The sequence below is a fragment of the Hyperolius riggenbachi genome, chromosome 1 (genome assembly GCF_040937935.1).
Source record: "Hyperolius riggenbachi isolate aHypRig1 chromosome 1, aHypRig1.pri, whole genome shotgun sequence".
NCBI classification, from domain to species: domain Eukaryota; kingdom Metazoa; phylum Chordata; class Amphibia; order Anura; family Hyperoliidae; genus Hyperolius; species Hyperolius riggenbachi.
Window position 1 is genome coordinate 293,179,213 of NC_090646.1, and position 27,326 is coordinate 293,206,538.

At 42.9% G+C, this 27,326-nt stretch overlaps 1 protein-coding gene across 4 annotated transcripts in view; it reads right to left on the reverse strand.

Moving 5' to 3' along the window:
• LOC137508077 (fibrillin-2-like) overlaps positions 1 to 27,326 on the reverse strand; it is a 710,315-nt gene that overhangs the window by 222,604 nt on the left and 460,385 nt on the right. For all 4 annotated transcript variants that reach the window (XM_068233727.1, XM_068233729.1, XM_068233728.1 and 1 more), the window contains one exon: positions 15,723 to 15,821. In XM_068233727.1, coding sequence (XP_068089828.1) covers positions 15,723 to 15,821 — 99 coding nt within the window. The remainder of the gene's footprint in view (positions 1 to 15,722; positions 15,822 to 27,326) is intronic.

Below are 27,326 nucleotides of genomic sequence, written 5' to 3' on the forward strand. Positions count from 1 at the left end.
AGACCCCGTGCGCTGCCTGGCCAATCAGTGCCAGGCAGCGCCAAGGGGTGGCCTGGGACTCCCAATGACGTCCCGACGTCAGTGATGTCGGTGACGTCATCCCGCCCCGTCGCCATGGCGACGGGGGAAGCCCTCCAGGAAATCCCGTTCTTTGAACGGGATTTCCTGATCGGAGATCGCCGAAGGCGATCGAAGAGGGCGGGGGGATGCCGCTGAGCAGCGGCTATCATGTAGCGAGCCCTGGGCTCGCTACATGATATAGGAAAAAAAAACTAAAAAAAAAACTGCTGTGCTCCCTCCTGGCAGATTTTTTTATACCGCCAGGACGGTTAAGGGAAACATATAATATTTCTAATGTACAGCACTGCCTTCTTAAAGGACACCTGAAGCAAAAGGGATATGGAGGCTGCCATATTTATTTCCCTTTAAGCTATACTAGTTACCTGGCAATACTGTTGATCCTATGCCTCAAATACTTTTAGCCATAGACCCTGAACAAACGATTAAACGCACATCTCCGCCACATCCAAATCGCCATTTATTTACTGTGTACAGCTCTGCGATCTACGGCAGTGCTGTACTGGGGACAGCCGTGTGACACGGCTTTCCCCTCTGGAGGCAGGGAAGCGATCCGCTGTCATAGGCTGAAGTCTATTACAGCCGATCACGCTGATTGGCTGGCAGGGGGAGGGAGGAACGGTTTAGAAAATAAAAAAAAAATTGTAAAATTTATTGTTAAAAAAATACAAAAAAAATTGATAATTAAATAAACATCCCAAGAGGGATCAGAGCCCACCAACAGAAATCTCTGTTGGCGGGCAGAAAAGGGGGGGAATAACTTGTGTGCTGAGTTGTGCGGCCCTGCACCAAGGCCTTAAAGCTGCAGTGGTCTAATTAGTAAAAAATTACCTGGTCACTAGGGGGGTTTAAGCCCAGGGTCCTCAAGTGGTTAAGCAATCAATGACCTGTTGTTTATGGAAAAGGTTGATTTGATGGTTCCAACTGCAGTACAGAAGCTTTCACCTTTAGTTGGGCATAATCAGCCCAAAGAGTGAGAACAAGCTTTCGTTTAATGTTGCATTTGAAGAATGTCCAAACACCTCATTGGAAGGAAACCTAGGATGCTTATGGTAGCAGATAAAAATGGTGCAGGATGAGCACCTAGAAAAATGGGCGGCAATAGTGCAAGCCAGGAATAGCACCTATCGCCTGTTATCGAGGCAAGCTCCATAATTTAACCTCCTTGTCGATAATTGCAGCGTGTACTATTACCGCCTAAGGCAGCAGGGAGTAGATACACTTAGGCAGGGGGGGTTAGGGTTAGGCAGCGAGGGTAGAGTGGCTAGTCTCAGGCAGCGGGGGTAGAGTAGCTTGTGTTAGGTAGCAGGGGTAGAGTGGCTAGTGGTAGGCAGCAGGGGTGAAGGGGTTATGGTTAGGCAAAGGTAGAGAGAGGGTTCAGCTGTACATTACTTGGTCCCAGGCCTCCACTTCCTTGTTCGTTTGCAGCTGTCCTGCAGCCAGCCAATCACCATGCTGCTTCAGTTACAACTTGGTGATTGGCCGGCTGCAGGACTACTGCAAACTAACAAGGAAGTGGAGGAGACGCAATCGCCGGGACCAGGTAATGTATGCTAGATGCTGGTAATGACATCTTGTTACTAAAGTTATTTATTGTTTTTTGGACAATTCTAAAACGTTAAATAACCTTAGTAGCAAGATGCAATTATCAACATTACCCTGCACCATTTTTTTTTTGCAGCACCTTTTTAAGTGTATGCACTTTATTATTGCAGAGAAACAATGGAAAGGAAGAAGGAATCATCTGTTATGCATCTTCTGCGCAGAGGACACGCAGTGGCCATTGACTTTGAAGTCGACGATAACAAAACTTAGCCGCAGCAGGGGACCGGAGGATCGTGACAGCGTGGGCACAGTGCAGATGCAGGGGGCTGGCAAAAGCCCCAGGTAAGTGAAACTAAAGAGGAACGGTCGCCAAAATCTTAAAATTTAAAACTCATAAAAATAAGAAGTACATTTCTTCCAGAGTAAAATGAGCCATACATTACTTTTCTCCTATGTTGCTGTCACTTACAGTAGTTAGCAGAAATCTGACATTACTGACAGGTTTAGGGTTAGTCCATCGCTTCATGGGGGATTTTCAGCATGGCCTCTATTCTTTATCAAGCCATTCACTGTAAAAGGTTTATACAATGATGCTGGCCAGCCTCCCTACTCACCGTACACTTCATTGGCAGTTGGATGGAGCAACTGCCATTCACTAAGTGCTTTTAAAAATAAAGAAAACCCTGAGAACTCCCCATGAGAAGATGGGCTAGTCCAAAATCTGTTGGTAATGTTGGATTTCTACTACTTGCTGTAAGTGACAGTGTAACCCTGTGTGCGTGTCATTGCAACGGACACACACACCAAGGGTTAAATATGCATTAACTTTTTGTGGGGAGGGCTGCTACAAGGGGAATCTGCAGGTTCCGCCAGGGGGAGCCCATGAGCAGGAAAGAGGAGAGAGAAGCTGGGCATGTGCAGGGTGGAAGTAACAGGTTTTTGGCAGTTGTAGGCTAGTGAGGGGGAGGAGTCAAGTAGCCGTGGAGACTGAGCTGATGAGGCAGCAAGATATAAGCTTGATTTGTGAGGAGATATAGGAGAGAGACAAGAAGAGACCAGCTATTGGTGAGACAGTCTGAGCAAGGCAGAGCCACAGACAAGTGAGCACTACTGAAAACTAAAATAAGGAAGAGAGAGAGCTGCAGAGACATTACATGAGAGGAGAGAGATCATTCACAACTACAGGCCGGTAAAGAGCAACAATACTGGAGAGATAAGCCAGAAGAGAAACAGTAAGCAATAAGAATGAAAGACAAGGATATTAAAATGTACCTGTAACAGAGAGAGATAACAGAAACCAGCAGAGAAATTACAGTGACACAGAGACAGCAGGACAGCAAAGCATACAAGAGTGAGACAGAGAAACAAGTGACAGGATTAAAGAAAAGCAGTGAAGACTGCAGTGCAGTGTCTGAAGAGATTGTGTGACAACAGCTGTCAGACAAAATACAGTGGAGAGAGCGGTGCTTCTTATATGTTAAGTGATCATTCACAATCATCAATTTCACATATTCTGTCCTATCCTGGATGTTGCTAGGTAACCGCCAGGCATTTCTCTAAGTTTCCTTCTGTCCTGTGCAAGAATTCAGGTCCACTTTAAAAAGACAGTGGTGAAGAACTGTCAGCTAGCGGAGCGCTGTGTGAGGAAAATTCTGGCAAGTTCATGCAAATAAACTGTATCACATATATGTTTCCTGAACTAGCCCTGATCCTAGCAGGCGGATGTATACAGAGGCCTACCTATACTCATCTGCTAAGAAGAAGTTTATGAATGTGTTTTGTCACTAAACTTTTTTTATCCATATGTTTTAATACAAATATTTCTTAAAAAGAACTTAATTGGTGTCTGGAGGATTTCTTTGCAGTTCAAGCATTATAGAGGTGTTACATTAGCAACATAGGAGAAAAGTAATGTATGGCTTATTTTACTCTGGAAGAAACATACTTCTTATTTGTATGTCTACATGTATTTTTTTTCGTGACAGAGGTCCTTTAGCCATTTGCCAACCGCGTCATGCCGATGGGCATGGCCGCGGCGGCAGCCCCAGTTCCGGCTAACGCTGATCGATGTAAAATCCTGGGGCAGTGGTATACAGGGGAACACGCGCCGATGCGCGCGCATCCTCGCTCTGATGACGGAGCTCCGCTCCGCATTCAGTCTCCTAGCGGCGATCTGTTAGGAGACTGTTAGACGGCGAAACTGCTGTCTATTTGCTAGGTACAGTACTGCGATCTATGGCAGCGTTGTACTGGGGACAGCCTTGTGACATGGCTGTCTCCCTGGGACACAGGAGAGCGATCGGCTGCTATGTATTTTTTTTTTTTTACAAAAAAACACTGGGGGAGCGATCAGACCCCACCAACAGAGAGCTCTCTTGGTGGGGAGAAAAGGGGGGGGGATAACTTGTATGCTGAGTTGTGCGGCCCTGCAGCTTTGCCTTAAAGCTGCAGTGGCCCATTTAGAGAAAAATGGCCTGGTCTTTAGGGTGGGTTTAACACTGCGGTCCTCAAGTGGTTAAGGATGTTTATTTTACCCAACATTAAAAGTCTCAACTTCCTCCTGTTTAACAAGTCCTTCTTTATGAAGGACACATTACCAATCAGTGTTGGTGTGTCTGTCTGAGAGCCAACCCAATCCCAACTTACCGGCGCCGCCACCTTTAACCACTTAAGGAACGCGGTGTTAAACCCCTCTAGCGACCAGGCCATTTTTACTTAATTGAGCCACTGCAGCTTTAAGGCAAAGCTGCAGGGCCGCACAACACAGCACACAAGTGATTCCCCCCCCCCCCCCACCAACAGAGCTCTCTGTTGGTGGGGTCTGATCGCCCCCACATTGTTTATTTTTATTTTTTTATCAATATTTATTTCATTTATTTTTAAATACATTTTACAATTTTTTTTCCCCATTCCCATCCCTCCCTCCCTTCCCCCAGCCAGCCAATCACGCGATCGGCTGTCATAGGCTTCAGCCTATGAGAGCCGATCGCTCTCCTGTGGGCCAGGGGGACAGCCGTGTCACACAGCTGTCCCCAGTACAACGCTGCTGCAGATCGCAGCGCTGTACAAAGCCGGCAAAACCACTGTCTAACAGTCTCCCAGGCTGCAATCGTAGTTAAACACCCGGCCTAAATGTTTTTATATTTTATGTTATATTTTTATATATACACCTCTCCCTTTAATACAACACTAAACCTAGATGTCAAAACCGTTCCTATGTGTAATATAGTGAAAGTGTGAGGGCATAAGACCACCCTTATGTGACCTATCAGAATTTTTAAACTTAATCAACATGCACCTTATATCCCACCACTCATATGTTGTGCAACATTAATAGTGAAAGCCAGGCAGTCTCACCAACTACTCATCCTGTACTTCCAATATCACTGCTATTACTTACTATAATCTCCCTACATATATGCTTCTTACAATATGCAAGTACAGCATACATGGTCACAGTGACCTTAGTGCATATATGACAATACACCATTCCTAAAAGAAAAAAATAAAATATGGAAAAAACAGATCCCTTAAACTTTCAATTGTTCATTTTCACATATTCTTAACAAAAGATTTGTAACCAGCTGCAAATGGCTCACAGAGGAGCATACAAGTACAAATCCATCCCAAACGGTCCTGCAAAGCCTTAATGACAGGCGTGTGGTTTAGTTCAGGTCCTCTTCCAAGAAAACAATATTACGGCTGTGGAGGTCAAAAGCAAGTCCCTGTTAGAACAGAGGACAGCCCCACAAAGCTTATCGCGTCCGAGAGGGTGTTGTCTATTAACCCCAATATTGCTTTTACAAGAACCCTAAACAAGTCCTGTTATTTATCTCTATCACCTCCGCAAAAAAGAAAAGAAAAAAGTCAAGGAAAGATTACAGCAAGGCATAGCCAGTGCAACTCACGTGACCTCTGGTGGACTATTGTGGTCTATCAGGCCTAGGGGATCTGTTCAAGAAAGATGCCCCAATCAGGGATATTAACAGCGGATATCTCCATAGCTTTAAACAGATTGGGTAATCCTTAGGGTGTTGCAACATGAAGGAAAGGGACCCCTTTCTAATTGTCAAAGAGAAAGATAGGATGTCTCCCCTTTCTGCAGCTCTTGAAGAAGGGGGTTAAGTGCCCTTTGCTGGTGGAGGGTTGCTGGGGCCATGTTCTGAAAGAAAAGAGTGGGTTTACCCTCTTGGAGAATCAGCTCCTGCTTCCATGATGCTATAGATAAATGGATGCCATGATGCCATAAATTCCTCCTTACCAGCATAAAAGTGGAGTTGGCATATCACATCTCTGGGGAGCTCGGATCCTTGTGGGGTCACTTTTAGGGCTCGTGGACCCTGTCCATCAAGATCCACAATCAGACTTTCTGCCCAGCACAAAATTAAAGATACCTTGTAGCATCTGATGTAGGTGCTTCAGTTTGAAAGTCTCAGACAAGCGTCAGATGTGACTCCTGAGTGAGCGGTTCTGAAAATCTTCCAGCTGAGTACATAAAGCGCCACTTAACAATCACTGTTTTGTTTTCTCCCTTTGAAGGATTGCCACTTTTGTGACTCTAAAGTCACTTAAGTAAAGGTAAGGAAGAGATGGACAGCTATGTCTTACTAATACGAAAATCATATTTTTTTATGGGGTGGGAGCTTTCTGCGTTTGTGCAGTACTACCGCACAAGCGCAAAACACTCCAAGGGATGGGAGAACAACGAGGGAGCGCGCCTAGTCGGGCCACGCATGCACGACTCGTCCAGGCTTTCGGGCTGTATAGCGGGTGACAGGAACCACCTGGGGAGACAGTGAGGGGCTGAGCGGCCTCAAGGGGGCTTAAAGTGTACCAGAGATGACATGTGACATGGTGAGATTGACATGTGTATATACAGTGGCAAGCATACAGACACTTATGCTGTGCTCCTTTTCTTTTTTCCTTGCCTGAAAGAGTTTATAATTAGCTATGGAACTGACTGTTTTTCACCAGTCAGGACTCAGTCGGCTCACTGATAACTTTCCTAAGCAGATACCTGGGCTTTTTACTGTGAGAGAAAAAGATAAAAAGGTCAATAGTTGTATTTTCACTCTGGGACACTTGAGACACTGCAATTGAGCAGAGACTATGGAACATTAAATCTACTTTGTGAACGTTTATACATAAAATAAAATCTTGAGATATCTAAAAGAGTTATTTTTAGGAGTAAAAGGAGAGATTTCATTGTTTATCTCATTCGTTTATTTTCATCTCTGTTTCACTGTAAGTAACCCCTAGGTAAGTATAGAGCTTGGGATGGCTTTAATCTCAGGTTCACTTTAAAGCTGAATTATCACAAATAACTTCTATTTTAAGAAAGCAAACGTATGTTATAATTTACAAATAAGTAAAGTAATATTAATGGGCTCACTGAAGCTCTGAGAAATCAGGGCAAATTGTGTGATACGAATGATTGTAATGATCGTGCTACCCATGCATTGTGGATCACACTAACTGCATAATGCGTGGTACAGTAATGGTAATATTGCCATGCGCAGTCTGCGCACAGCAATATTACCATCGCTTCATGCATCAATCTCATTGGCCCTTCTGCAATAACCTTTTCTTCTGAGTTTTCTCCCAGAAGATCATTTTTCTTCTCCTCAAAAAATAACTTTTCAGCAACTAGCAATGGAAAAAGTACTAAAAAAGTAGATAAAAAAATAGAATTAACCACTTGACCACTGATGTTTTTTCCCCCTTTTCACCTTTCAGCACTCATCCCTTTCATTCACCAATAACTTAATCACTACTAATCACAACAAAATGATCTATATTTTTTTTTTCAACATCAACTAGGCTTCCTTTGAGTGGTACATTTTGCTAAGAATTAGTTTATTCTAAATGCATTTTAATGGGAATAATAATAAAAAAAATGAAATAAAAAATCATTATTTCTCAGTTTTCAGCCATTATAGTTTTAAAATAATACATGCCCACATATTTTATTTGCCCATGTATCCCAGTTATTACACCATTTAAATGATGTCTCTATCACAATGTATAGTGCCAATATTTTATTTGGAAATAAAGGTGCATTTTTTTTCAGTTTTGCGTCCATCGCTATTTACAAGCACATATTTTCAAAAATAACTGTAATATACCCTCTTGACATACATATTAAATTATTATTACCAGATGCATTGTAAGGGTTAAGGGGCCTTTACTCTTTAGCTGGATATAATAAATGATGCAGAGTAAAAACAAGTAGCTAACGCTAAACAATTTCTAAGACAGTCTCCACAGTGGAATGGAAAGAAGTGTGGCTTGATGCCAAGGGAAACAGACATTTTGCTGTGAAATGTGTTGATGCAATAAATGTGGTCTTAACCCTGTATTCATAATAATGACCTTTTGTCCATATACGATACTCTGCCTCAGGAATGCTATGGAAGGGTTAAGATGTTTGGTAGGAACATTGTAAATTCAAAAACAAGCACTTATTCTCTTTGCTTAATTACCCTACAAGCAAAATATAAACTCACGTTTTATTCTTTCATGTAATAGTCCTTCTTTTTTCCTTCTCTAAACAACGTTAGAAATGTAATGCCAAGTTGCTATGTTATTATATAAATACTGTGTTACTATGAATGTACGTGGCAAAACTCAGTACAACACCTATTGAAGCTATAACAAATATAAAGCATAAATTCACTTGGCTTGACATAAAATTATTATTCTTATAGCAATTTTACCTTTACAATTAACTGAATATTTACTCCAGTGCAAAACTGTGTAATGTACAGGACAAATGTGCGACTTTTGTATGAAGTTAACTAGCAGTTAATTTCCTAAAAATGCCAGGGCATGCTTGTGCCATACAGGCCATGGGATTAGCAAAATACCACATAATTAGCACACACATTTACGTTACACTCATTTGTTAATTTTGCCTGTCACACCTGTGCTTACTCACACTGGAGCCAGGTCTGCTGTCGTTCATTAATGTCTAAAGCTCAGTAGTTTTGCTGTACAAAAGGCTAAAAGGATGAGAGTCTTAAAACTCCTGAATATATGAGTCCAGCAAGTCAGAGTAGGAAATGTAAAGTATGTGTATTGATGTGCTGTGATGTTATGAAGTAGTTAACAGAAAAATGCTTCCCTTTTCCTGACAGCTCTGAGAATGCTTCACCTTTATCAGTTGCTATGCCTTAATGTGATTTAGAGGTTTACATACCTTGTTAAATAACAAGCGCAAATCTTATCAATGTCTTCTAAGAGTCGGTTATTTTATATATATAATCTCTTTCTAGATGCCAGCAGGTTGGAATCATTGTGTATGGCACATCTGAATTACTGGGACTGCTCCAGACAAATAGCTGCCTATTTAGCCTTGATAGAGAGTTAAATTCTTCCCAGCTGAGAAATTTAGTGATTTCCACTTGTTATCCAAGAAACACAAATTACCTAAATCCCTCCTGCGTTACTTTCTAACATTCCTGATAGTGCATGGGGGGACCCTTTTCTCTGAATCCAGCCTAAAGGCACGCTCTGCGTTTCCTGAAGGCTCCCACTTCCCTGTGCCAAAAGAAACACTCATTTAATTAGCACAGCCTGGAGACTATGCTAAGACTGGGAGAGGAAAAAAATAATCTCATGAAACAGGATTCAATTACAAGTCCTGAGATGCATTTAAAGATGACAGTAGCGTTTTCTAAGGAGGAATATATATATATATATATATATATATATATATATATATATATATATATATATATATATATATATATATATATATATATATATATATATACATATTCAGCATTGATGCATTGTGGGAGACATCAAATGCTCAATGCCTCACTCCAACCTGAGTAATCACAAATACCTTCTGTTTTAGAAAGGCAAACTTCTGTTTTTCATAGCATTTTAGTAAGATGGCTTTTTGGTCCTTTGTAGCCCCTTATATACTTCTAGGAGTTCTGGCTCACCATGAGCTTGCTGGGTAATCTGTAACTCTGGGTAACTAACTGAGTGATTAAAGTCCTACCCCATAGAGCCATATTAATCCATGCCATGCACTGATGAGGATCAACCAATCCAAAGCAGTCTGTATGCATTATTATTATTATTATTATTTAGTATTTATATAGCGCCGACATCTTCCGCAGCGCTCTACATAGTATATATTGTCTTGTCAATAACTGTCCCTCAGAGGAGCTCACAATCTAGTCCCTACCATAGTCATATGTGCTATGTGTATGTATCGTGTAGTGTGTGTGTTGTAGTCTAGGGCCAATTAAGGAGGAAGTCAATTAACTTATCTGTATGTTTTGGGGATGTGGGAGGAAACCGGGGTGCCCGGAGGAAACCCACACAGACACGGGGAGAACGTACAAACTCCTTGCAGATGTTGACCTGGCTAGGATTCGAACCGGGGACCCAGCGCTGCAAGACGAAAACGCTAACCACTCTGCCACCGTATCATATGCTCACTCTAACCTGAATAATCACAAATACCTTCTGTTTTAGGAAGGAAAACTTCTGTTTTTCATTTAAAAAAAAATTGTCTTAAAGATTAATTATTATTGTTATCTAGAATGAATTCTGCATACATAACGAGACATTGGACTCATTGCCTAAAAGGTGATGGTAGCCATTCAGCTTAGTGGGACCAAGCAAGAGCCTCACCCACTAGGCAGCTAATCTTTAGTCATCTATAAATATGTCCACAGATGTTGCGCTCCTCCTCTTTACCACCCTTCTCCAATCTCTTTATACCGATTCGCAACACCGTCACAAAGTCACCAATTAATAGTCCAATAGTGTTAGCGCTCAAACGGTATCCTGGGGTTATGGATCCGATACTGTCTCTGAATCCTTCAAATTGCTCGCAGTGTCTCCACATACAGTCGACCCTCAGACGAGATGAGCATAAGAGGGAAAGGGGGACAATATATAGAGTAATAACGTCAGGCACTATATGTAACCTCCACCTTGCATACAGCACACCTCACCACTGTGTAGCACATACAGAATTTATCTAATGAGCTCACCAGATGTGGTGGCTGCTCAGTGACAAACAGCAATGAAGGTCTGTTTCATATATCCACTCGGATGCACCCTCTGTCCTGGCTGCAGTAGTTCCTGATTCTTGAGATCACCTTGAGATCTTGAGACAAACAACAGAACATAGTGCAGTATCTCAGGGTTTAATGCACAAACACAGCACTCGTGCACTCCACCCCGTGGTACAGTCACCAATACACAGATGCGCTCACCACAAATTATTGCTGCTCCATCACAAACAGCAACAGCGTTTTTTGCATATGTCCCACTCCTGCAGTTTCCTGTTCATCAGCTTGTCAGCCCAGTACAGCCTTAAAAACTAAACAGACGCTCCCATAGCGTAATCAACCTTTTAATAAGAAAAAAAAGTAGTAGAATTCCACTCACATATTCCACAATGATAAAAGCGTGTAATAATTAAAATCCAGCGTCCTGGATCACAGTAGCATGTCTCCTCCGTATGCCGCCCTCTAGCTCCGCGGAGCATATAGTGCCTGACGTTATTACTCTATATATTGTCCCCCTTTCCCTCTTATGCTCATCTCGTCTGAGGGTTGACTGTATGTGGAGACATCGTGAGCAATTTGAAGGATTCAGAGACAGTATCGGATCCATAACCCCAGGATACCGTTTGAGCGCTAACACTATTGGGGCTTGATTCACTAACCGGCGTTAAGTTTTAGCGCCGGTGTGAAAAGCCTTTTTTGCCCCTAGTGCGCGCAAAGCTACTTCGCGCGCAGCCCCGATCACTGCGTGCACAGTGCGGGTGCGCCTATATTAGTGCGCGGTGCGACGATAACTTCGCACCCGCTGCCCCTTAAATGTTGCACCTGGTGCGACGATAACGGCGCATCAGGTGCCCCCGAAGCGGTGCATTAATGCACAGTTTCAGGGGCCCCGATGCGCCGTTATCAAGGGCCTGTGGGTGTGAAGTTATCGTCGCACCGCGCACTAATATAGGCGCACCCATGCTGTGCGCACAGTGAGCGGTACTAAGACTGATGTGTGGGCGCAAAGTACTTAGTGCCGTAGTTTGCACCCACTAAGTGATAAGGCACACTAACGGGCTTAGCGCCGAATAGTTTAGTGAATCAAGCCCTTGGACTATTAACCTTTAGTCATCCCCTAGTAATAAGAGTCTTATGCTTTCTCACTGGTCATTTGGGACACTTGAGGTTTTAAACCCGCAGGAGCAAACTGGAGGCAAGCAGGGAGGGAAGAACACCACTGGACATTACAGCAATGTACTTTTCACAACTTTTATCACTTGGAGAGACTGTACATTGTGGCCGGGTGTAGTGTGCAGCAATGTGGGCAATATTTTAGGCTCTGGTTCTTTATTACTTTATAAATAAGCCACTGTAAATGTTAACCATTTTTTCATTGTCTTTGTGTGGCCAAGTCTGATTAAAAGATGTATGACTTAAGTTCAACTTACAGCATGAATAAAACAATATTGATACCGTCCACTATACAATAAAAATGATGTGGGGCCATTGGGTTTAATCCACCCTTTTAGTGAGAGGTAAGAGCACTTTTTGCAGTTTTCAAACTACCATAGTACTATCTGTGTTGCAAACTTTCAGGAATGGGTAGTTTAGCTTGCTAGATCACATTTAGTCTTGTAGTCAGTAAAACAGTGTGGCTTTAATGTGCCACTATGCTCTACAAATATGTAAAACGGAGCTCTAGAATAGGGTAAAATGGTAACTTCAGATGCATAAAAATGCATATGTATAGTTCATTAAGCATCAAGGGGAGTGTGTGTGTGTGTGTGTGTGTGTGTGTGTGTGTGTGTGTGTGTGTGTGTGTGTGTGTGTGTGTGTGTGTGTGTGTGTGTGTGTGTGCGCGTGTGTGTGTGCGCAAGCACACGTGTGTGTCTGCTTTGTAGGTGTAATACGTCAAGTTAGGCAGTAAAGTGATAGCAGGTCTGCAACAAATTTAACCTATCAGAGTAATGGGAGTGGCAGCCGTGTGCTGTCATTTGACTAGGCAGGCAGGTAAGTACTCAATCCAACAGCCTCCTGCAACAACTGTCAGAATGTTAAGCACTTTTGTTTTTTTATGCAACAGCTGCTACTTTGATGAGATCAGAAGAATTCAGTATGTGATACACTTTCAAACTACTTATTTATTAAATTTACCGCCTAACCCCATGACGTCACGCCACCCCATGCCACCCTGCACCACCGACACCGTCGCTATGCTCTTCTAATTGGCCGCCGGGTCCAGAAGAGAATAGCGGGGATATGGGGGTCTTAGCGGCCAGACAAACGGCGTTGCTGCTGGAAGGAGAGAGGCAGGAGTCCCTGGAGAGCGCTGATCGCGCGAGGGACTCCTGCAAAGCAGGTAAATTTGCCGCCGCTGCTCCGATCACATGGGCCGCCAGGTCCCCACAAGATTACCTGGGATATGGGGATCCCGGCGGCCGCACCATAGAGGCACACTTTGGGGGACAGATGCAGGAGTCCCGCTGAGCACCGCCAATTGGCGCGCAGCTGCAGCAGGTTTTTTAATTGCCCCGACCTGAGCTCGGGCTTACCTGTAGCAGCTGCTTTTTCCTACCCCGAGCTCAGGTCAGGAGGGTTAATGCCCACTTTTGGCCATGGATCTGTTTTAAAGGACACCTGAAATCAGAGGCTGACATATTTATTTCCTTTTAAACTATGCAAATTATCTGGCTGTCCTGCTGATCCTCTCCATTTTATACCTTTAGCCATAGACTCTAAAGCCCCATCTACACCATGGGACATTGTAGCGATCCGGCGGCTCGATTAGCCGCCGGATCGCCGCTTCCGCGTGCCCGCCGCGTCCCCGCTTGCCACGCGTGCCCCGCATTTGATTCCCCGCTTGTGCCCGCTCGTCCCCGCCGGCGCCGCTTATCTCCCGCACGATTCCCTGCCATTGTCCCCTCGCGGGGATCGAGCAGGGAATCGGCGGTGCGGAGATCCGTCCTGTCGGATCTTATCAATCGAGCCGCATCAGCGGCTCGATTGATAAGGAGCATCGCGGCCGCATCTACTCGTGTAGATGCGGCTTAAAGAAGAATGCAGACCAGATGTTTGACTGAAGTCTGACTGGATTTGTTGCAGACTTGTTTCCGGTGTGTGATACAGACACTGATACATGAAAGGTCACCAGGATACTAGGCAATTGGAGTAGTTTGAAAGGAAATAAATATGCCAGTCTCCATATCCCTCTCCCTTCAGGTGTCCTTTAGAGTGGTCCTAAGCTCTTGAACAGGACGCAAGGAAAACAGATAGAACTGCACCCTGTGTGTTTTTAGACAGAAGAGCCTGTTTAATTCCCTCTCATCTGTAAGTAATCACAAGCATAACTTGATCTCTCAGCTGTGTCTGCACAGAATTTCCACAGTCCCTGGTAAACACAGCTAATAAACACAGAATGTTAACCCTTTGTCTGTTTCCAGGAAAGCAGGGTGTAGACACACTACAGATTTATTGCAGTTCTGTAAGCTGTAACAAAGAAATGTTTTTCTTTAAAGGGTATTATGCTGCTGCTTATCTTTTAGAGAAGAGAGGAAGAGAGTTCAATTCCGCTATAAAGAGACTCTGTCACAAAATGTTCCGTTTTATTTCTTCAATCCTGTAAGTTCCTATACCTGTTCTAATGTGGTCTGGATTACTGCAGCCTTTTCTAGTTGCACTGTCTCTGTAATATATCTATTCTGAGGGGGGAGGGAGCTGCCTGTCACATGCTGTGCAACTGTGAGAATCCCAGACTGGAGTGCAGATGCACCATGCAATAAATACTTGTAGTATACTGGAATATGACATATATATATATATATATATATATATATATATATGTATATATATATATATATATATATATATATATATATGTATATATATATATATATATATATGTATATACACACACACGCATACATACACACATATTAGAGTATGTGTGTGTGTGTGTGTGTGTGTGTATATATGTATATATGTGTATATGTATATGTGTATATATATATATATACATCACTTCCTGGTTAGTGGCCCTGTTTTTGTTTGTAAACACTGCCTAAAACTGGCGATTAAAAGCCAGGATCGCAGCGGGGAGCGGCGGACATGGCAAAGAGGCATCCAGGAGAACACAGTGACTCGATTGGTATGTTTTTTTATTGTACAAGTCGGACAGTACAGATTCTCTTTAAGTGTAATTTTTAAAATGCAGGCATTGTGCCAAAAGTGTACTGGTTACAAAAAATTACAGCACTACTGTAGTGTGATATACAAAGTCACGTACGGAACAATTCTACCTGCTTCAGCCTCTGACCACTCTTAGATTTGATCTGATTGTTTTGGAGATTTCTCTCTCTTCCTGTGCTTGGAAGCAGAAAATGAATGTAAGTTTCTGCTGTGCACCCAGGCAATAAAGACCTGGGAATGACTTTCTACATCTTTGCCCTTTTTGGCTTCCTGAAAAATGTTTTGATAGAAATAGGGTAAAAGTAAGATGGATCATTTTAGTTGTATGTAGTGAAGTGATGGAGGTTTTTTTTCTGAGATTTAAAGAGAATCTGTAACTTTAAAAAGTGCCCCTGAGGGGTACTTACCTCGGGAGGTGGAAGCCTCTAGATCCATTTGAGGCTTCTCCTGTCCTGCTCCGTCCCTCGGTAGTCTTGCTTGGCCGCTCTGAACAGTGGCCATGTAAATATATACCTTCCAGGCTCCAGTGCAGACGCAGTATCGGCTCTCAGCTCGGAACCAGGCAGAAATAGCCGATTCCAGTCGGGTCTGCTCTACTGCACAGGCGATGGAGCTGGGGAAGGTAAATATTGCAGGCCCTACTGCGCCTACACCACAGCCAGCCTGACAAATTGTTGGCTGTGACTTATGAGCAGCAAGACCACCGTGTGACAGAGAAGGACAGGGGGAAACCTCGTTAGGATCCAGAAGCTTCCCCCTCCCGAGATAAGTACCCCCCAGGGGCACTTTTTAAAGTTACAGAGTCTCTTTAAATAGTACATAGGAAACATTTTTGTGTATATAGAATATATCTATTCCTTGCTGCAATACATATTTTAATATTTTTTCACATACCTGCACCAGCTCCACAAGTTGGAGAGAGCTGTCCAGTAGAACAAGTACACATGTTTGGCCGTGAACAAAATCCATCCCCACAGGAATTCCGACAGATTGCTGACAAATAGGGAAAAAAGTTAAAATTATGATAAAATGTAATGTACAAACACTAATTTAACATAAAACCTAAAAAAATACAGCTATAAAGGTGGTGCTTGAAAGTTTGAGAACACTTTAACATTTTCTACATTTTAATAAACATATGACCAATAACTACATCCGATCTTCAAACAATTCCTAAAAGTAGATAGAGAAAACACAGTAAAACAAATTAAACAAGAATTATTATATTTGGTCATGTATGTCTTTTGGGAAAAATTATGCAATAACACATATGTGTGTGCCACCGGTAAGTAAAATCTTCGGTTGACCATATAATTTGATGGTGAAATCAGGGTCTGGTGTTTTCAATCAATTGTATGCCAATCAGAAGTGAAGGAGACACTCTTTTTATTTAAAGAACAGAAATCCAGCAAAGTCTGATCACACATACACATTTGGATGTGTTTTATGGCTCAAAGGAGGTGTAGGAGGACCTCAGAAAAATAAGGAGGAAATTTAACACCATTGTTACCCTAACCCCAAAGTGATAAACCATCAAAGATAACTCCAGTTGTAATAATCAAAAAGTATACAAAGGAGCCTTAGGTAATTTCTAAGCAATGTTCAATGATCTACCATCAGAAGAACACAGAACAGCAATGATGTGTATGGCAGAATAGCAAGGAGGCAGCCACTGCTCTACCCTAGAAATATTGCTGACTGTACAACTATCTAAAAATCATGTGGACAACCCAGGAGGTACTGAATGTTTTGAGGATAAAGCCAAAATAGAACTTTTTGTATTAAATGAGGAGCATAACATTAGTAAAAAAGAGACATACTGCATTCCAGTTTATGAACCTCTTTCCATCTGGGAGACTGGTGGTGGGAGTGGTCTGGTTTGGGTTTGCTGTTTTACTGCATCTGGGCCTGTACAGCTTGGAACACTGAATTCTAAATTTTAGTGTCAATTTTATTTATTACCCCCAAAGTCCCATGCTGTATGCCCATTTGCACATCTTGCTTCATCTGTGTTTTCTTTAGTTTGAGTGAAAAAGTGAAGAGCTATGGCCTCTAAATAAGGCACAGTAGGCTCCTGCCAGTGTTGGAAGCAATAAAGGGCTTGTCTGACTCAAAGACGACCAGCCAGATACTTGACGGCCTTTTCCTCCTAGAAACACAGACTATTTGGTAGTATGCATGGGTTACAGGAAGGAGCTACTCCGTTTTGTTTTGTTTTTTTTTGCTTTTTTTATCCAAGATTTTTTTTTACAAAATACAGATGCATATCAAACTGAATCACTGAAGCACATTTTATAAATTAGTACAGTAATATTCTTGTGGCTTTTCTTCCTCTATTTAAAGCACAGAAAGGCTTAAAATGTAAAAGTTCATAGACGTGTATTTTTTCAATCTCAGTAACTACTGTTTATATATGCAATTCTGGTCCAATGCAAACTGGCTCTAATAGATGAAACATTACATTCAATATGGTAATTAAATATAACGTAAATATATTAAAAATGAGACCCCCTTTATTAATTTTCAAAATTAATCAAAAATTGATAAGGACAGGCTGTTTTGTAGGAGATGGGGCATGCTGGAGAGAAGGTTTGGTGGGGATGCGGGATATAAGATCAGATTTTTTGTAAAATCCAGTCTATTATCTAATGAGGCACACTATTATTTTAACAATATTGCAGGTAAGTAAGAAGTAGTACATTGGTATAAAAATTACCAGAAAAATGCAACTAGTAAAGAAAACCAGACAAACCATTAACCACTTCAGCCTACAGTGTTGTTCACCTTATGCATCCAAGCAACTGTCACCTCCCATTCATTCGCCAATAACATTATCACTACTTATCACAATTAATTGATCTATATCTTGTTTTTTCCGCCACTAATTAGGCTTTCTTTGGGTGGTACATTTTGCTAAGAATTATTTTTTTCTAAATCTGTTTTAACAGGAAGATTAAGAAAGAAATAGAAAAAAATCATTATTTCTCAGTTTTTGGCTATTATAGTTGAAATTAATACATGCTACCGTAATTAAAACTCATGTATTTTATCTGCCCATTTGTCCCGGTTATTTCACCGTTTATTTAATGTCCCTGTCACAATTTATGGCGCAGATATTTTATTTAGAAATAAAGGTGGATTTTTTTAATTTGCGTCCATCACTATTTACAAGCTTATAATTTAAAAAAAATATAATAATATACTGTCTTGACATGCATATTTAAAAAGTTCAGACCCTTAGGTAACTATTTATGTTGGGTTTTTTTTAAATTAAATTTTTTTTAAATAAAAAAATGCATTTGGGTAATTTTTAAGATGGGAGGTAAACAGCTAATTTTAAATGTAATATAATGTAAGTATTTAATAAAAAATGTATGTGGGTATAGTTTACTATTTGGCCACAAGATGGCCACAATCAAAAAGGTCCTGGAAGCGTACGATCACGCTTCCAGGAACTAAAAAGGAGATGGGAAACTATTTTTTGGGCAGAAAGACCACGGCCTCCGATAAGAGACCTTCGGTTTTTCTGCGGGGGACTTGGATCGGTGAATGGGAACTATATTCCCATTTACTGATAGGGGGGCTAACGGGAGGCAGCGGGAGCGTGCGCAATCAGGCAGCAGAAGCTGCACAGTCTGTCTGGATGGATATATCCATCCAGATAGACTTAAGTGGTTAAATTATTTAACAATATAGGTCTTTCCTTTAGAGAAACATTAAGGAAAGGCAAGGTGCCTTTGAGTATATCTTCCTACATTAACAGTCTCTTTGAAACTGAGGAAGAAAGCTCTGAAAGGAATTCACTAAGATCATGATGGAGATAATAAGGCAAGAGGAAACTTGCCACGACACAGTGAGAGAGTTATCTTATCTCTTCATTCCATAAAGGTGCGTACACATGCGCTACTATAAGGAACGACGGGTCCATCAGACCCTCCCGCTGGGCAGTCGTTCAATGACAGTAGAGCGTGCGTACAGTCTGTCGGTAGACTGAGAACACAGTTTCTGACTGATCCGCTGAGCTGATCGTTCAGAAACAGTGTTATCAGTCTGCCGACAGACTGTACACACGCTCTACTGTTGCTGGAATGCCCGCCCAGCTGGAGGGACAGACGGACCCGTCGTTCCTTATAGTAGTGCGTGTGTACGCACCTTAAGTTACCTCCTCTGTAGTTAACTCCACTGTAGTTAAGTTACCTCCTCTGTAGTTATTTTCACACGCAGTTAATTAACAGCCTGTCAATGGCCTCAATTCACTAAGATCATGCTGGAGATAATAAGGCAAGAGAAAACTTACCTCTACACAGTGAGAGTTATCTTACCTCTTCATTCCTTATGTTACCTCCTCTGTAGTTAATTTACCTCCTCTGTAGTTATTTTCACACACAGTTAATTAACAGCCTGTCTTTAACTCTGGAGTTATTTTAAGGATTGGAGAGTTAACTTAAAGACAGAAGAGGTAACTTTAGGTTTGCCTGAGGTAAAATGTTGCCTGACTACAATATGCCTTATCACCATGGTGACAACTCTAGAAATGTTATTAAAGACAGGAGATAAGCTTAGTGAATTGAGGCCTTTAACTTTAGAATTCTGGAGTTATTTTAAGGATTGAAGAGTTAACTTTAGGTTTGCCTGAGGTAAAATGTTTCCTGAATTCTACATGCCTTATCACCATGGTGATAACTCTAGAAACATTATTAAAGACAGGGGATAAGCTTAGTGAATTGAGGTCAATATTTCAGACCCAAAACCACAAGAAAATCAAATAAAAGTTTTTTCAGAGAGTCGACAGCATCTGCAATGGCAAAACACCAACTTGAAACATAACTTTAATGGGTTGAAGTAAGCAGATCTCGCTTTTAGCTGTGAAGTAAATACTTCAAGTTGCAGGTTTGATAGGTCAAATAGCACTGTGTGATATCATTTAATATCTTGTCCCCACAAAGCTGTTTCTGTCACAGGTTTTATGTCTTACTTCCCTTATCGTTTGCCAAAAACTAACCACTTAACTTTCTAAAGCTCAAATCTAACCTTCCTCTAAATTAATTTGCCTACCTTTTACCTTTATGTTTCCTCCAATCTAAATAATGTATCCCTTCTTGATGCCTAACCCTAACCTCGGTTACACTAACATCTGGCCCATAACAGATAATAATAACCTCTGAATACTTTATTTCCTAAATCCAACCTTCTTTAATGACAGCTAACCTAAATCAATATCTATCTTTCAATTCAGATTTGAAAACTTCTTTTTAGTGTGATGAAATGGAGCATCACCACCCAATCCACTGTCATACTGACAATAGGAGTGGTGTAGCCAAACACCAGTGCCCAATCCCCATCTATTTTGCCCATACCTTTGCCAGATGCATCATAGTACAGCTCTTATTGACTTAACTCTGTTACCCTGTTACACAGTCACAGTAAATTTGACTTTTAAAGAAATAAAAAAATCTATTTGTTTGATGAAGTATAGTACTTGGGCCTAGGGCCGGTTCTAAACTTTTTGCTGCCTCAACGAAATTTGCGAGGATGCGCTCAGGGGCGTATCTATAAATGACTGGGCCCCGCTGCAAAACTTTGGATGGAGCCCGCCTCTACACTCCTCCCCGCCTAAAAACACAACTTGGAGAGGCAGGCCAGGGACTATATTAAAAAAAACAAAAACATACTTACAGTATAAGTAGCCTGTTATAGGTGCCTCCAGTATAGGTAGCCAGTTATAGGTGCCTCCAGTATAGATAGCCAGGTATAGGTGCCCCCAGTATAGGTAGCTTGGTATAGGTACCTCCAGTAAAGGTAGCCAGGTATAGGCGCCCCCAGTATAGGTAGCCCAGTATAGGTCCCCCTAGTATAGGTAGCCTGGTATAGGTGGTACCAGTGTAGGTAGACAGCTTTAGGTGCCCCCAGTAAAGGTAGCCAGTTATAGGTGTCCGCAGTATGGGTAGCCTGGTATAGGTGCCCCCTGTATAGACAGCCTGGCATAAGTTCCCCCTGTATAGGCAGCCTGGTACAGGTGCCCCCAGTATAGTAGCCAGGTATAGGTGCACCCAGTATAGGTAGCTTGGTATAGGTGCCTCCAGTAAAGGTAGCCTGGTATAGATGGCCCCAGTATAGGTAGCTTGGTATAGGTGTCCCAGAATAGGTAGCCAGGTAAAGGTGCCCCCAGTATACATAGCCTGGTATAGTTGCCCCCAGTATAGGCAGCCTGGTATAGGTGCCCTCAGAATAGGTAGTCTGGTATAGGTGCCCTCAGAATAGGTAGCTAGGTATAGGTGCCCCCAGTATAGATAGCTTGGTGTAGGTACCCCCAGTAAAGGTAGCCAGGTATAGGTGCCTTCAGTATAGGTAGCCCAGTATAAGTAGCCTGGTATAGGTGGTACCAGTGTAGGTAGACAGCTTTAGGTGCCCCCAGTAAAGGTAGCCAGTTATAGGTGTCCGCAGTATGGGTAGCCTGGTATAGGTGCCCCCTGTATAGGCAGCCTGGCATAAGTTCCCCCTGTATAGGCAGCCTGGTACAGGTGCCCCAGTATAGTAGCCAGGTGAAGGTGCCCCCAGTATAGATAGCCTGGTATAGTTGCCCCCAGTATAGACAGCCTGGTATAGGTGCCCTCAGAATAGGAAGTCTGGTATAGGTGCCCTCAGAATAGGTAGCCAGGTATAGGTGTCCCCAGTATAGGTAGCCAAGTACAGGTGCCACAGTATAGGGGCCCAACTCCCCGCTCCCTCACCGCTGGCCCCCCTTAAGTGCTACCCCCTCCAGAAATTACAGCAGCAGCCAGCAGGCAGGAAACACAGCACCGCTTGCTCACTCTATGTCCCCTAATCAGGAAGTAGAGTGAACAGTGCTGCGACAGAGAAGACAGGAGCTTCATGTCATGGAACCCAGAAGAGGTGAGTAGTCCTGTGTTCCCTGTCTGGTGTCCACTGCTATAATTTATGAAAGGGGGAGCGTTTAAGAGGGGCGCAAGGTGAGGGAGGGAGGAATCGGACCCTTTCCCTGCAGGTGTGTTTGCCTGCTGCTCCCCTCCTGCACTAAAAACTGCCCTGGATAGGCCCCAGAGCTGCCAGGCCCCCCAGGCTTCTCCCCCTCAGGCCCACCACAGTCGCATCCATTGCGGGGGTGTTTGTTATGCCCATGGATGAACCCCCCCCCCCATTTAGAATGATGTCACAGCATCGGAAAATGTGGCCTTTATGGAAGAGTGGCAAGAAGAAAGCCATTGTTAATAGAAAAGCATAAGAAGTCCCATTTGAAGTTTGCCACAAGCCATGTGGGGGACACAGCAAACATGTGGAAGAAGGTGCTCTGGTCAGATGAGACCAAAACTGAACTTTTTGGCCAAAATGCAAAACGCTTTGTGTGGCGGAAAACGAACACTGCACATCACTCTGAACACACCATCCCCACTGTCAAATATGGTGGTGGCAGCTTCATGCTCTGGGGGTGCTTCTCTTCAGCAGGGACAGGGAAGCTGGTCAGAGTTGATGGGAAGATGGATGGAGCCAAATACAGGGCAATCTTGGGAGAAAACCTCTTGGAGTCTGCAAAAGACTTGAGACTGGGGCGGAGGTTCACCTTCCAGCAGGACAACGACCCTAAACATAAAGCCAGGGCAACAATGGAATGGTTTAAAACAAAACATATCCATGTGTTAGAATGGCCCAGTCAAAGTCCAGATCTAAATCCAATCGAACATCTGTGGCAAGATCTGAAAACTGCTGTTCACAAACGCTGTCCATCTAATCTGACTGAGCTGGAGCTGTTTTGCAAAGAAGAATGGGCAAGGATTTCAGTCTCTAGATGTGCAAAGCTGGTAGAGACATACCCTAAACGACTAGCAGCTGTAATTGCAGCAAAAGGTGGTTCTACCAAGTATTGACTCAGGGGGCTGAATAATTACGCACACCCCACTTTGCAGTTATTTATTTGTAAAAAATCTTTGGAATCATGTAGGATTTTTGTTCAACTTCTCACGTGTACACCACTTTGTATTGGTCTTTCACATGGAATTCCAATAAAATTGATTCATGTGTGTGGCAGTAATGTGACAAAATGTGGAAAACTTCAAAGGGGCCGAATACTTTTGCAAGCCACTGTATGTGGCAATGGTGGGGTTGTCTAGTTAACAGCCATGCAGCAGCATTCTGTACTAATTGCAGGCACTACAGGTCTTTGTTTGAAAGGCCAGTATAGAGAACATTGCAGTAGTCCAGCCTTGATGTAATGGAGGCATGAACTAGGGTTGGAAGAACTGTTGGAGGTATGAGGTGTTTAATCCCTGCAATATTCCTTAGGTGAAAGAAGAGGTGTTTCACAACAGCTGAGATTTGATTCCTGAAGCTTAATTTCCCATGAATCAGTACACCCAGGCTGCGCACAAAGCCTGAGTTGTTCAGGTCTGAGCTCCCTATTAGAGATGGGCCGAATAGTTCGCCGGGGAACGGTTCCAGGCGAACTTTGGTGGTTCGTGGTCGCCTGGACCAGGCGAACTTTTGCGGAAGTTCGATTCGCCCCATAATGCACTATGAGGGTCAACTTTGACCCTCTGCATCACAGTCAGCAGGCACATTGTAGCCATTCAGGCTACACTAAGCCCTGGAGCCCCCCCCCCCTCCCTTATATAAGGCAGGCTTGCCGGCCATTACACTCACTCGTGTGCCTGCTAGAGGCAGACTAGGGACAGCTGCTGCAGACTTGTTCTCCTAGGGAAAGATTAGTTAGGCTCTTGGTCTTGGCTTGCTCCTGGCTGATTGTTATTGCTAAAATAGCACCCCTCAACAGCTCTTTTGAGAGCTAATGTTTTCCAGATGTGTTTTTTTTTGTGTGTGTTGCTCACTGACATTATACAGCCCTATCTGTTGCAGCTGGACCTTGGTAATTGTTATAACTGTGCCAGCCAGGCCCTGCCTAACTATCTATACTGGGACACCTACCTATGCCTACCTAACTACTGGGGCACCTACTTACCTATACGGGGACACCTACCTACTTACCTATACTAGGGGACCTACCTATGCCTACCTACCTATACTGGGTTTCCTACCTATGCCTAGCTAACTACTGGGTCTCCTACCTATGTCTAGCTAACTACTGAGGCACCTACCTACCTATACTGTGACTCCTACCTATGCCTACCTACCTATACTGGGACTCCTACCTATGCCTAGCTAACTACTGGGACACCTACCTATGCCTACCTACCTATACTGGGACTCCTACCTATGCCTACCTATACTGGGACTCCTACCTATGCCTAGCTAACTACTGGGACACCTATCTATGCCTACCTACCTATACTGGGACTCCTACCTATGCCTAGCTAACTACTGAGGCACCTACCTATGCCTATTTACCTATACTGGGACTCCTACCTATGCCTACCTACCTATACTGGGACTCCTACCTATGCCTAGCTAACTACTGAGGCACCTACTTATGCCTACCTACCTATACTGGGACTCCTACCTATGCCTAGCTAACTACTGAGGCACTTACCTATGCCTACCTACCTATACTGGGACTCCTACCTATGCCTACCTACATACAAGAAGATAATAAGGTAGTTGCTTCATTGTGGACAGACCATGGGCTTGATTCACAAAGCGGTGCTTCGCGCGAAGCTCCCATTAAGCCCTATGGGACTTTGCGCGCGTACGCGCGGAAACTTCGCGCGAGTTAGAGCAAAAATCGGTGATAACTCAGTGGTGCAAAGGTTATCACGCCTAAAGTCTTTTAGGCGTGATAACTGGGTTATCACCGCTTTGTGAATCGAGCCCCAAATTTGATCAGCTGGACAGTCACTGTTCTATCATTGAGCTACCAAAGCCCGGCAACCATATGGGCTTGAAAACCACAACGGCCTACACTCTCGCCACGGTGCGCACCAGTCCAGCACGGCCATCACTACGCAAACAGCTGTTTGCAGTGCGTTACACAGTGAGTTTGGTGTGTCAGTGTGAAGCAGAACTCTAATTACACTCCCTGATTGATGTATACACATGCAAGATGTTTGAAAGCACTTTAGGCCTGTAATTTAGCATTCAATGTGATTTCTGCCCTTAAAACGCTACTTTGCGTCACATCCAGATTTTTCCCCGGGACTTTGGGCATGTATCCCACTCCGCCATGCCCCCCTCCAGGTGTTAGACCCCTTGAAACATCTTTTCCATTACTTTTGTGGCCAGCATAATTTTTTCTATTTTTCAAAGTTCGCATCCCCATTGAAGTCTATTGCGGTTCGCGAACTTTTCCTAAAATCGGAGGTTCGGCCCATCTCTACTCCCTATACTTAGTAGTGCTGGTTGAAACTGGAACTTCCAAGTATAGGTGCCCCCAGTATAGGTTGCCAGGTATAGCTGCCCCCAGTATAGGTAGTCAGGCATAGGTACCCCCAGTATAGGTAGCCAAGCATAGGTGACCCTAGTATAGGTAGCCAGGGACAGAACTTTCCCTGCGATGGGGAAGCATGCGCGACCAGGCCACGCATGCACAGTGCACCTTGACTGGAGCCCTAATACCAGAGGAGATTGCAAACTAAGAGGTTGGGGAGGATGGTAAGGGAGGCAATGGTGTACATTGGGCTGGAGGAATCCCCAGATAAATATCAATTCTATTTCTTACTTTGTTTCAAGTACCTTTAAAAGACCAGTTAAACTCATATAAAAGACACCCATAGCAAAGCTAGTGCTGATCATTAAAGCAGACCTGAACTCAGAATTCCCTCTCTGCTCTAAAAGATACGCAACATCATAATAACCTTTAAACAAAAAACATTTCTTTGTTACATCTGACACAAATTCTAAACTAAATCTGCACTGTTTATACTTCCTGATTCATGGAAGCAGACATATTGTTAACACCCTGTGCTTTTCAATGAGTCATGTGACAAAGGGGAGAGATCATATTACAACTTATGATTAGAAACAGATGAGGGAGAATTAGACAGGCTAAACTCTCTAAATACATACAGGGTGCATTTCTCTCTGTTTACATACAGGGTGCATTTCTCTCTGTTTTCCTTCTGTTCTGTGCACGAGTTCAGGTCCACTTTAAGTACTGCTTTATATTGCTCACTTTTCCTCCCAGGTGTCTGTCTAGATGTACAGAACTGCAGGGTGGTGCACGAGAGACTGGCCCAGCAGACTGCGTCAAGCCTGAGTTCACAGGCAGATGCTGGTTGATCCCTGTGTGCCTCTTACTCTATCCTTGCTGTGTGTGCTCCCTGGCTTATTGAAGCCTGTGCCAACTGTATTTGTTACCATATGGGAGTGTTTATACATATGTCTGCCTGCATACTCACGCATGTGGCAGACAGCTAGGCCAGAATTTTGTACATCACTCTGTAGTACCATACCATGCCAGAGCTCCTAGTCCTGGCACTTCCCTGCTCCCAGAGACTAACTATTGCTATCCTGGGTGAAGATGCGGAGGGGGACATTGTTTTAATTAAGATCCGCTTTAATAATGTGAGTCACTCTCAAGTCTCAACTGCTGATGAGGTGTAACTCCAGTTAAACTAATTTATTTTAGTTTTTGGAAATGTGAGAAAAGGTTATAAGCTTTACCAGGTTCTTATTGCTGTCCTTATTCCTAATCCTGCCCTTTGTAACCGTTGCTGGGTAAAATGTGGGTGATCTTGCAAATGGGACACTAACAAAAAATTTTCTAACACATATTCCCGTTTGTGTCCCCATTAGACCGATTTATTTTTCAATCTTTTTTGAAAGATTCTTTATTTTTCATAGAATTTATAGCAAAGTTTTTGTACAAAGACCAATTTGAAAAAGCACACTGAAACAGTAGGGGATGTTGAAAAGGCATACATGTAGGCATAGTCAGACAGCCAACCAGTGCTGCTTGTGGTAGAAGAAGTGACATTTACACAGGGAGCTAAAAAGGTGAAGAAAGCCATACTCAGGAGGATCCCTGACAAACCATAGGCATCAATATAATCAACACAGTGATATAACATACAGTTTAATACTGATATACCCAACCAAACATTGGTCAGAGTGTTATGGTAAGGTAACTACCATAGATGAGCGGCCCAGGGCTCATAACCGATCATATACCTGGGTCACCCAGTCAAAAACAAAGAGGATGTGCAACCTGGTATGAGAAGGCAGTTTACGACTAGATAGATTTTTCATTCCCTGTTCTCTAATACCCTGTTGCTGGAATAGAAAATGAGCAGAAATCTTCCTGACTGGAACCTAAAAATCCAACCAAGGGTATCCCTCTCTTCCTAACTAACTCACTGTATGCTAAAATAAAAATTATTTGCCAGAGTTTGCCTTAATAGAGAATACCACAGATATATGGCAATGATGATATGACTGTTTTACAGTATCTAAAAGGGTGAACTTAAATGATATTTCACTTTAAGAAAAAAGTCGATTCCCTTTGTTATACGACAAAGATCACACTGCTTTATGTGAAGTGACTTCACCATGCTGGGATGAGAAACAGATATATGAGCTGGATTAGTAAAATAA